This window comes from Lissotriton helveticus, chromosome 1_1, assembly GCF_964261635.1.
Source record: "Lissotriton helveticus chromosome 1_1, aLisHel1.1, whole genome shotgun sequence".
Taxonomy (NCBI): domain Eukaryota; kingdom Metazoa; phylum Chordata; class Amphibia; order Caudata; family Salamandridae; genus Lissotriton; species Lissotriton helveticus.
In genome coordinates this window covers 1,011,858,758-1,011,871,354 of record NC_136057.1, presented here as the reverse complement: position 1 = coordinate 1,011,871,354, position 12,597 = coordinate 1,011,858,758, and the positions used below count along the sequence as shown (strand labels likewise).

The window sequence follows — 12,597 nt, the reverse complement described above, 5'->3', positions numbered from 1 at the left end:
AAAACATTTCCCTTAGACTAGATGCTAAATAAAACTAGCACGTAGCGCCTACCCTTTGTAATTACATTTGGACATAGATATCTGGCTAGGAAGGTGCAAGAGTTCTGGTTTTCATTGGTTTTATGGGTACTATTTCCTTTTGTGATATTACAGTATTTTTCATTGTACAGAGTAAGGGTTTGCAAATAACATTACATTATTAAGAGATTTTGAGAGAGTTGTACTGTGTTCCGACACCACCTCCTTGAGGAAGTTTTGGAGTGCTATCCCTCGTTACCATTTATAGTCAAGTACTAGAGAGTGGTACACTCCTCAAGTTTGAGTCCAGTAACCTCTCACTATTGTGGCACCCCGGGAATTAGGTCATGTACATAATACTGTATTACTGCTATTGCACCTTTAGAACAGTTTCACAGCACTCTCAAGCATATAGATACTCTGGAACTGTAACATTTGTCACTCATGCCAACATTGAGGATATTTTATAGAAGAGTGGTTTACTTACACAAAATAAGTTAACAACTTTGTTAAAGTACAGTCTACGATCATAAAAAATGTAAATGTTGAACCAAAATAAATTACTTATTTTTGGAAATGTGTCACAAGAAAATACATTAATCTTTTAGCAGTTGGGAAGAGTTTCTTATTGCTTTTTGTAGGCTAGTGTTTAATTATATGCATTTAAGGGGAGTGAATGTCCCTCGTTATACATATTAGAAAAGGGCATATTGCAAATCAGCACTGTGACCCTCATAAGAGCAAGACCTTATGTGCCTTACTTATGTTCTTGTTGCAGTCAAGATGCCATGTTTGGTTTTATTCTACAAGATTGACACTTTCATATATGCTTTTCTCCTAATTTTATTTTCAGGAGCAATTGGTTATGGTGGAGTTGTCCGGGATTCTCGATTCAGATTTTCTAGAAAAATGTGAAAATCGATGTAAGATATTGGTGAGTATGATGAAGTGAAATATGATGATGCCATGAAATTCTACAGCATAAACATTTAGCAAAAGCCTTCAGAGTTTATATGCACTCTCTGGAGATCAATTCACATGGGTTGAAATCTGCAGTTGTTTATCATTGTAGACTAACAAAATATTGCATATTATGCACCATAAAAAACCTTTTATTTAAAAGTATTACTTTAACATGGAGTATCATGTCTTTATATTTTAGCAATGAGATTGTGGTTTGGTTCGCGTTAGAAATATTTCCTTTCACCACAGCTGTTGATGTAGAGTATGAAATTTAAAGACTGTTCTAGAAGTTGGCAGACAGATATCCCATCTACCTTATTTCAAGTGCATTGTATCCTGTGGTACTAGCAATAAGTTTGACGGTATATCCAACACATTGTCATCGAGTAACCTGTGCACTCGAGTCCACGTCAAGCCCTTATACTTAAAATTACAGATTGCTAAATTATCAGCATGCATGAATGTGCCCCAACACAAACTTTGTGATACGCACCAAAAACTGTCTCCTGGATACACTAATTGATGAATTAGAATAGTAAATTATCTCAATCCTCCCATATCCGAGAAATTAGTTTGGCTAGATTAAAAGTTCAAAAGTACATCTTTTAAGTTCAATTAAAACTTAATTACTTTTAATGAACGATATGCATCACTTTTAATAAGTAATTTAGGAGGAAATGTATTTCTTAATTTAAACTTCAGAACCAAAAATTCATGTAATTCACATTAAAGGTTTAATCCAAATTTAAGTTCATACTGTTGTAGCATTTTTATTATTTTGATCTACATTTAAATTAAATGTACAAAGTTTACTTATAGTAATTTTTAGCATGACATTTTTTGTGGTTGTTTTTTAGTTTAAAAATGTTTTACATTTTCCATATATGTTACCATGTGGAGATCACCGGCCCAACTGTGGAGCCTTCCAATGGTAACGTGTGAGGAAAATCTTTACAATTTAATAATTTAAAAAAACTAATATTCAAAATATTTGTATGATTTAATCTAATGTAAAAACATTTTACTTATTTATTTTAAATGGAGAATTGAATAAAAAGTACTACTACACTATTAACTTCATTTGAATTAAATCTTTAATGAAAGTATAATACATTAAATTAAAAAAATCTGAAGTTTAAATTAAAAAATGAACTCCCACATAAGTTTATAAATGTGTTTTTATTATGCTTTAAAAGTATCCAAAGTGATGTATATAATTTATTTAAAGTAATTTAAATATGTTTTATTATAATGTATTGTTGCATTAAGTTTTAACTGTAAAAAAAAGTTAGCAAAATATTATAATTAAATTACAATGGTCTATTATTTCTATAAATCATTTTAACATATTTATTTATAGTTTTAGCTACTTAAAATATTTTAAATTAATGTAACATTATTTCCGATGGGGGATTTATTTTAAGTCCCTAATTCTTTATGTTCTTGGCCATATGTGGAGCTAGACTTACTCCATTTCTGAGTAGGTGTACTCTGCAACTATTTTGTGTCATTTTTGGCTGTCGTAACTATAGATGCGCAGTTTGTAAATAGCTATGGGCTTACTGGTTTGTGGGTGGGCTGACGTCCCAATACTCCCAAAACTCCTCCTTAATCCTCTCTAAACCCCTCCCCCGTATTTGTATATTTTACCCAATTCTCAATTCACTCCTGTGTCCCTTCCACATTTACTTCTAAATGTATACTAACGTGCAGATATCTCCGCACATATAGGTAGAGGAATGACAGAGGCGTACATTCCGTACCTAGGTTTGTGAATAGCATATTGTGGTACGATTTGTAGTACCACACATCATACTACAAAATGCAGTTTGTTAATAGGCCCTATATGTTTAAAAAATCTGTATGTTAGGCAGTTAAGAATACGGGTGTTTTTTAGTAGGCAGCTCTCTGTTTTCTCTTAGACTTTAGGTACATATTCAGTACCAGACTAGCACTCTACAGAAAGCTAAAATATTAACTGTAGTACTCCCAGGTTCTTACTTCCCTTCTAAAATTATGATGGGCTCTTTCAGAAGAACAATGGATCAGTATTCACACAAGTACTCCCAGCATCAATGGTACTAACTATTATGATTATTTTTCATTTTGCCTAAGTTACATTAATACAGAAAAGAGATTCTGAACTGCAACATAATTCTTCCGTAATCTATTTACAGTCCTTGCCGTCTATGCCTTGGTCTCCATATCGGTTGGTTTTATGGGATATGCAAGGCTTGTAGTTGTATGTTTTGCCCTGCATTTAGCATTGGACAAAAAGGAATGCCTTATTTAGATTAGCCTGTTGGTTTGGAGAGGATAATAAATCTCGAAACACGTCAGAAACAGATGGATGATTTGCTCTGCATAATAAAAATAGCTGTCCTATGCTGTCTGGCCCAATTCTCGAGGAAAATATTGCATCCACACCTAAATTTCATTCCCTGATTTACAAATTCAGAATCTACAGAACATTCTGTGTGGAGATGTCCATTATATGTGCAGGATTTCCACAAGATGTGCAACCACGGAGTGGAAAAGTGGGTATTCCTGGGAAGTAGGCATTGCTAATGGGATAAAAATCCACAAGGACTAAGGGCCTCTCGCAGTGGCGCAGCAGTGGCGGTCCACCGTCTGCCGTATTATGACTCTCACTGTCGAACGGGCGATGGAACGCCGCCTGCGCCAGGGAACCGTCGTTCCTTTGCGCTAGTGTGGCGGAGGGACAATGTAATATGCTGAGCAGGACATGTGCAGTCCCACCCAGCATATTACGAATTCCTCCACCGCCTGCCTTTTCATGTTGTTGAGCCTGCCATGAAAAGGCTGGCAGTGGGGAAACGTCATAGGGATGCATTCAGGGGTGCATGATGTGTGCCCCCTGTCTGCTTGCACTTCCCTGTTCCATCACGGCCTGGACTTCACAGTCCATGCCTTGTTGGAACATTTTTACTGTTCCCATTGCGGTGCCCTTTTTCAGGGCACTGTCGTGGGAAAGGCAAAAAGACTGTCTGCTTGCACAAGTTGAACTTGTGATCAGGTGGGCGGTCTTTGTCCGGCTTTGGCCAAAGTCGTAATCAGTACATAGTTTCTTCATGCAACGAATCTTTGCAATAACTTTACAATCTTCCACTTCCAAACTTACACTTCGAGTCAACCAAGTGTGGAAAAGTGCAAGCAACAATCCTGTTTTGCGGGGTCTTCAGCAGAAGGGGAAGCTTTCGCATTCAAATGTATTTTCTTTCCGGAGAAAATAAATAGCTGAAATTTCACATTAATCCTAAAGTTGCAGTTATTATTTTCCACTATGGGGACAATCAGCAAGCTCTGTACATTGTCACGGTAGCTATAATATAATAGTTTTCTCTGGCATATTCGGCTCCAGTTTGGTTGAATGCAATGATTGGTGTGTTTTGTAGACTATAACCTACACTGAGTCAGTGACCTATAGCACTTTAGTTTTCAATATATTAAATACATTTGCTTTATTGGCACACTTGTTATCAGCGCAATTAGTTTTCTTTTCATTTTATTGTGTTTTTGATGCCTTACTATTGCAACTGAAGACTACGATTGCTAGTATGTACACATTTGTATTTCTTGTTCATCAGAATGCTTTATTGTGCAAAATTTTTGCATTGTTTTGTAAACTGAAAAGTCAAGTGAGTGGTTTTATGCTTCAAAGGAGAGCGAAATAAATCTTAGAACTGCTTTTTAGATTTCTCTGTCACATTGAAGTGTCATCTCCGTAAAGTCACTGTGGCAGGAGATTGTACTAATTTTCGGATAGATAATGTGAAACCATCTCTTCTTTCTGATGGGTCTTGCACGCTTGTGCCTCTGAGTAAGAGCCATGTACTGCTCTTTTATTTGCAGGGAATAGACACAGAAAAGCCCATCTTACAAGTTGACAAGTATGTCTTTGCTGGGGAGTATTCAGGTATGACACAATTACAAATGAAAAGGCCTCTCTGCCCTTCAAACCTCTTGTTTTTTAATTTTTTTTTAATGATTTTCACAGAAAAAAGAAATGTCATCACATGTGGCAGAATAGTAGGTAATATCTTGTAATTCACATTAGTTACGTCATTTCCAGTCAGCAGTGCCGCAACAGGCGTGATTTGTGCAGCACGTTACGTTGCTAAATTCTTGGCTCCTCTCCCCATGTCATACTGCAGCTGCACTTGTCAATGTAATGGTACTTCGCCCAAGGACACTTTACTGAATTTATCTGGATCCTCTCCAAATTTTTTACACTCTTGAAATAACTCCGAATAACATGTTCAAGGTTGTCACCATAATACATAATAAAAAATGGCTGTTCTTTGCCAAACCAGCTTGCTTGTCTCTGTTTAAGAACACCTTCGTGCACACAAATCATCAATGTTGGAACATAGAGCAAGACACTGATTTCCCCTTGAACTCACAGAAGAAATAATTTTTGTGGAATTTTTAAAAGTAATGTGAAACCTACCTATTTTCCCAACGAATTTAAGTTACTCACAGGTTGTCAGGAGTGTCTGATCAAGCGTCCTATTTAAGTGCTTTGACTCATAATAATGTGTATGCTCTCCATTAAAAACTAGTTATTTGACGTCAACATGCGTAATTTGTGTAAAGTTGCTGTGTTCCCAAGTTTCTTGGATGCTTTTACAAATACGTGAGGTATAACTGATGCACATGTTTGAGTTGAATACCGACTTAAAAATAATAAAATATTTATGCTACGGTTTAAATTCCGCAACTAAGGAGATCCATAATATGTTTGCTGCCTCATCAGTGAACTCTGGGGAAACAAATTGGGTGGAGTTGGTGGTTGCCCCTTTTCCAAGTTGAGAGATGCCCACTAAAACCTCAGTTGGCATACTGGTTAATCTGAGCAGAGGTTGCATTGGAATTATTTATGAGGAGTTTTATATAGCGCGAACATGACCCTTTAGGGTATCAGAGCGCTGTACATATAGTAGTAAGGTCATGCATACAAAGGAAAACCCAAAAAGGACTATGGAGCTTGATTTCCCCTCACACCTTACAGTCACAATAACAATGTTGACAATATTCACTCATTTTAAAAGAACAATTATTCTCCTTTCAGACTTTCATTTGTTTCTCATTCACTGGTGCTTATGTTCTTTTCACAGATACTCTAGGCACCTGTGTGATCTTTGAAGAAGATCCAGATCATGGTAAGCATCAGTTTTCATCTGAGTTTCACCGCCAGTAATGCCTTTGCCTTCACTCCTTTCAGTAGATATTGATGGGTACTCGTAAAAATAACATTAATAAATTACTTTTCTCACCATATACTTGCAGCTGCATGCTGTTTTAATTAATGAGTGCCACCATTAAGCTTCCCAACGGTCCACATGTTCCCATCTTTTAATTTGTTACCATTTTTGCTTCCTTTTCAGTGGAGAATGAGGGCAGTGCACCCCAGCTGAAATACAAGTGTCACACTATGAAGAAGCTGAGCATGACACGGACATTCCTAGTCGAGAAGAAAGAAGGCGAAGAAAGCTCAGGTCTGCCTCTGTACCCCATAATATTTACTTTGATTAAAAAATTCTGTTTGGCATGAACGGGTGTGTGAACTTTGCTCAATGGGCGTTTAGTTGTCATGGGCATTAGGGTTGGCATTCTAATCAAGCTACAGAGGAGGTCAGTCATTTATAGGGTACACTATTCATCCTCAATGATCTTAACATTCAAACAGGGCTCTTGTGACAGCCAGCCGCAACCCCTGCCAGGTCCACCCACTGCACGGCAGCCTGAGTCCTACTCGGAGCCGTTGGAGACAAGCTCAGATTAGAGCACTAAATCACTACTTGGCTTAAAGCAATAGTCCTTATGACTATAGAGTGGATACTCCTCACCTAAAATGGCAGCCAAGTCAAAACCTAATAACGCGCTGGCAGGTGTATGAGCCTGCAAAGGAAATCCTTCCTCCAGAAGGGTGAGCACCACTCAACCATGCTTCAGTTTGTGGAAGTCTGAGAATGTGCAGCAAGTTCTCCAAGCATTATTGCACCCCTGTTTGTGCTGTCTTGTATGTGCTCACACTGCCTAGTGTGTCCCAAGTTACCTGGAGACACCATTTGAAGCAAGGGTGCTGAAGGGACTATGATGGTTCCTGACAGCTAAATGCCAGAGCACTCAACAGTGTGATAGGTGCATGCCCAAAGTCAGCTACTCCAGATCTTGCTGTGACCCCCTGTAGAAAGCCTTCAGCCAGCTGCCGCCACAAAAAAGGGAACTCTCAACCCATTGCTCCTGCCCTCCCACTGTGTAACCCATGGTAAATTAGAAATAAGTTAAAAAGCATGTTCTCCTTTCAATTAGTGACTTCTCTTCTAGAGGAAAAATTCCCAGAATCTGTTGACGGAGCCTGTCCAAGAAAGTCTTCCGAGCCTACACAAAAGACTTGTAAAGGTTATGATCTGAGGTCAGATGTACTCATATCTAAAGATCCCGTAATAATCATTTATGTAGTTCCTACACTACACTTTTTTGTATCTTCAACAAGGGTAATTGATGTTGATACAAATCGACAATATCACCACAGTGTTCTGTACCGGAAACTTAGAAAAACTATATCTCCAGTCTTCTCAACAGAAGCTATGATAATGCACCCTTTGTAGATGTCCGCACATTAAAGTCACACTTTCCCGATGGTGGTGGTGTGTGGTTATAGGAAAGAAAAAGCAACTGAAACGCACAAACATGCAAGAATGATATTTAGGTCTGGCATGTCATCGTCTTTTTTTGATGCAGATGAATTTTAAGAGGAGTTTGAGTAAAGAAGTTCAGGGATGTTCCGCAGAAATTGGTGTACATCATAATTGTGTAATCGTTTTTCAATGAATTTTGCATCAGCTGAGAAGAAAGTGACTGCCAAAACACAGTAGAAGCTGAGACTAAGCTTTAGCAGAAGCTAGGAATCTCAGCATTAGATCACAATATCCTACAATGCTAACTCAAGACTATTGACTATAAAGTATTAATTACGCCTAGGGAGTGACCAAAATCCCACAGTTCAAACTTATTTAGACCTATGTGGTTTTCAGGGCATCTCTGCCTTGAGTAAAGTTATTAATTGGTGATTCTTATAGCACAAACTTTACAAGAAGTGTATGGTATGATAACTGACTGAGTTAAGTGCTCGTTACTAACATTTGTGTGTGGCCTGCAGGTCAACATCTGCAGTAGGCCAACTCAGACACTCATAATTAGAGCTCTCGGTTTTATGGTATTTTTTGTTGTTGACATTTCTGTCTGTATTTATCCATATTCATCTATTGGCCATCTCATTGGTATTGATCCATATTTATTTTGTGTATAATTGGATTTATAAAATGGTATATTTCCACATCTATTTAACTCTTAGACGTGCACTCATACGTGGATGCCTGTCGCATTTAAGCAAATTAAACAGCCACATATAACAAAACAGTACACTCACAGGTACATATTAGCCTTATATTACAAATATATGTTAATGTGTGCCTGTATTTAAGGAAATCTCATCCTGTTATTAATTTTCCAGGCTGTCTATCAGCATATGCCTGGAATTCATGAAAGATAGCAGTGAGAATCTCTCACAAGAAACCCCATTTTCGCTTTTAAAAATAAATACAGACAGGAAACACATTGTTTTCTGTCTGTATTTAAATCTAAAAATCTGTAAAAACGGAAAATTGGGAGCCTTATTAATAAAGTCGATGAATTGAGTACCATTAAACTATAATAGTGATTCCATTTATAAACAGGGATTAGAAACTACAAAACTGTGGCAATAAGTGATATTTTAAAAAGCTGTGATCATTAAGTGAAAATTTCAAACAAAACAGTTTATTTATTTGAGTATTTTATAATGCAAACTTGACTCGAAGGTATCAGAGAACTTTACAGTGTAAGCACCACAACAAAAAATTCTATGTCATGTACTTGACCCGAAGGTATCATAGCGCCTCACAGAGAAAGCATAGGGACATGACATGAGATAAATATAGAATGGATAAAATATAAAGTAACTTTAAAAAGAATGAATGGTATACAGTGGGATATGTGTGCAAATAGCAGCAAATACCAAGTTTTATAAAGCGTAGATAAAAATACAAAGCATGTGTAGACATAAGGAACTAAGGTAGTTAGGGTGGGGAGAGTAGGTGCATAGTTCTCCCCGAGGTGGTGAACATGGCAGCTCAGCACTCTCGATCAAGACATCTTAGCACTTTACAGAATAAGCACAACAACAATAACAGGAGGTACGTAGGGAGTAAATACAAATATGTAATCACATTAAAAAAGAGTAAACAACCTACGGTAGAATAAGTAGACAGAATAGTAGCCAGAACCTGAGTTACATAGTGTCAATAAAAATACATATCAACAATAAAGAAAGAGGGGAAACATATAGTGTAGTTAAGAGCCCTGAAGTAGTTGTGGAGTGGGTTGCAAGGGTAGGGAGAGTCGATGCACATTTTTCCCCAGAGGTAGTGATGCATACATTTATGGTAGGGGTGTAGAGTACCACAGACCCAAGAATCAGGCTTGTTACAGTGTGACTGGGTGCAGTGGACAGAATGGTGCTATATTTCAATTATAAACTCTACATAACTAATCTATTGGCAGACATTAATAACATACATTTTGGAGAAATAAATCCGATATCACAAGAGCAGCCAGAGGCCAAGAAATCTGTGAATGTTGTACTGTACAAACACCAGGGACATACTGGAAATATGAAAGCCCAGGCAAAAATACTCAGCAATGTTCTACATCACAGGATGCAGCAGCTAAAATGGGGCCACTGTGCTTTCACAGCAGGATAATGTTAGCTCTTTCAGCTCTTATAGCCACTGAGAAAATGCCAGAGTGACAGAAGGTCCAACCCTGACAAACACCATGCAACTTAATACATTTCAGCGATTGTAGAACATAATTCCTCCTGCTTACTACAAAAACCAGTGTTGTACCAAACATTGTGCAACTGGATCATCAGCTTAATCCCTATTATACATTTTTAAAAGCATCCAAATCTCAGCCTAGGGAACCGTATCGTAGGGAAAATAAATATGACGGTAAAGCCAAGATGGAAGGGAGACAAATTACAAGAGGATGCGAGTTTCAACAACAAACTCAAGATTAAACTAGCCACCTGCACCAGTACTTTACACTTTTCGCAGTATGATACATTGATTAGTTATTGCTGCGTCATTTTCCCTTGATACATGCTGAGACTGAAAAGTCCTTTGCATAGTAAAAGACGTGCACCCCGGCTCTGAGTGTCCAAATGTACTATTGTCTGGATCCCTAATGCTGTTTTCTTTTGTCAGAGGCGAACATAGATCATGTCTGCGCACCATAACATAGGCCTGTCTCACAGATTGTGGTTGTGTTGGACTGGGAGGAATTCCCGGGTGCTACCTTAATAGTGGTGGAAGGCTACCACCTTCACCAGGAGTTAAGCATCACAAGTGCAGTGGTGGCAGCATACCATGTAGTGATCAGTAGTAGTAAACAGGACCGTCGTACCAGTAGTGACTTTGCGTTGGCTGTTTGTGGGCCTGGTAAGGGAGCAGAACGCGGATGGAGCAGTACTGTGCAGTGCATGTGTGGTTAGTACACATTCTAGGTGTATTTATGCCGGAGAGGAATACATTGAGAACCAAAAGGGGATAGGTCCATAAACACGTAGTGGGGGCTAGACCTTATATTTAAATTGCAAAAACACACAGTGCCCACACCACAATTACTCATTCAATATTCAAGAAGGGTAAGAAACCAGTTTATTGTAACCACCCTTAGACAGCATTACTCAGTGTCTATCATTTTATGCTTTTTTTCAAATTTTCAAAAAATCATAACAGAATAAAGGAATACGTATTGGAATATTTACAAGACTAAATACACTTTGTACATACATCAAAAGACAAACATTATTTACACACTAAAAAACGTTTCTGCATCAAACATTACAAAAAATTATAATTACATCACAACCAACAAATATTACAATAAAAAACATGAAGAAAAATGATTTCCAAGGGGGTATAAGCAACTTAATAGCTTGTAAACGCTTAAATACTGGACCAGCTGGTCCTAGTGTCGTGAAGTTGACAATTTATTCCACCCAAGAAAGACTGCCGACGCGTTTCATGAACCAGGCACAAAGTCACTGGTCTATCATTAGGGCTGTTTATTCTTTGTATCTGAAAAGATGCAAAGACATTGTTTTACTTTAACAGGCAAATTCATAGTGAGTGCCTTTCTCCAATCGTGGGCAAGGAGTGATAATAAAGGATAGCTACATACCAAAATTGTTTTAAAGAGGGGCGTGATGGTTAATCTTCTTGTGGTCCAACTCGCTAGTTATTGTGGTGGCCAGGCAGAGATGTCTAAAAAAGATGGGAAATTGGTTTTCAATTTAACCCACTCGGGTCTTTTAATTATCAAGCTCCAGTCAAAGATGTAAAAAAAGGGGAGAAGCGTACCTTATTTTTTGTGAACTGCCGTAGCACGGCGAATTGTGCTTGTACGACGTCACCATCAAGGTGTAATTCTACAACAGTAATGGCATAGGTTTCAATCATGTGGTTTTTTCAAAACATTCTAAGTGAGTGGATATAACTCACAGAAGAATTAGCCTACCTTACTGAAGTATCTTGTTCTTAAAGATTTAAAGGGAGAAACCGCAGTCACCGTCCTGTAATAGAACGAAACGCCGATTTCAAAAAAAGATCTCTCAAAAATATTGAATGAATGCTCAGACCACGATAAGGCGGTGTTTGTAAATACCTGCTCCTCTGCCACAGCACGCCCGCGCTCGAGTCTGCTTTCTTTCAATAAAGATGGCCGCCGCACTTTTCTGTTTGTTTTATACTTCCTGGTGCAAAATTGCATTATGGGACTTGTTTTATACTTCCTGGTGCAAAATTGCATTATGGGACTTGTAGTCGCATTTAATCAAATCGCATATTCTAGGCGCCATGGAGACACATATATACGCGACATGGTTGCCTATCCATTTTATCGTGCTAATGCGATCAAACTAATGAAATTTTTGGTGTATGCGCTGATAAATTATGAAGCGCATTGGTACTGTACCCCATGCTAAAGGTACTTCTCAAGATTTGAAGTATATTGCAACTTGAGCATCATACGATGTTATTCTCAACACATCTCATGGCCATGGACCACAATTTTTAAAAATTATCGAAATAGATCGAAAGGACCACAGGTCAAACCAGGGATGTCAAACCGATGTAGGTCAGCTCTGATGAATTTTACCAGACAAGTATTATATATGCGCTATCTCAGACAGGCTATTGAGGCCAGTCTGTGCGCTGTTGAACTTTAGAATAAGATATGCTTCTTTCTGTAATAGAACTCGCTCGACGTCATGGCATTTAGACTTGGGATTCATGGTGTACAGTACAATCGATTGGAGTGGTTGTTCGTTGTGGCCCTTTTCGCAGAAATGTTCTACCATTGGAGCAGACATACCTGCTTCTTAATCCGGGATCGGTGCTGGTTGATTCTTTGATTCACCTGTTGGCTGGTTTTTTCCTATATAAAGGGACTGGCACGGACATAATACCATGTAGACAACATTCTTAG

The 12,597-nt window shown here is 38.1% G+C and overlaps 1 protein-coding gene across 2 annotated transcripts in view; it reads left to right on the top strand.

Moving 5' to 3' along the window:
- GTF3C6 (general transcription factor IIIC subunit 6) overlaps nucleotides 1–12,597 on the top strand; it is a 108,626-nt gene that overhangs the window by 82,742 nt on the left and 13,287 nt on the right. For both annotated transcript variants that reach the window (XM_078656084.1, XM_078656087.1), the window contains exons 2-5: nucleotides 872–952; nucleotides 4,855–4,918; nucleotides 6,120–6,164; nucleotides 6,390–6,500. In XM_078656084.1, coding sequence (XP_078512210.1) covers nucleotides 872–952; nucleotides 4,855–4,918; nucleotides 6,120–6,164; nucleotides 6,390–6,500 — 301 coding nt within the window. The remainder of the gene's footprint in view (nucleotides 1–871; nucleotides 953–4,854; nucleotides 4,919–6,119; nucleotides 6,165–6,389; nucleotides 6,501–12,597) is intronic.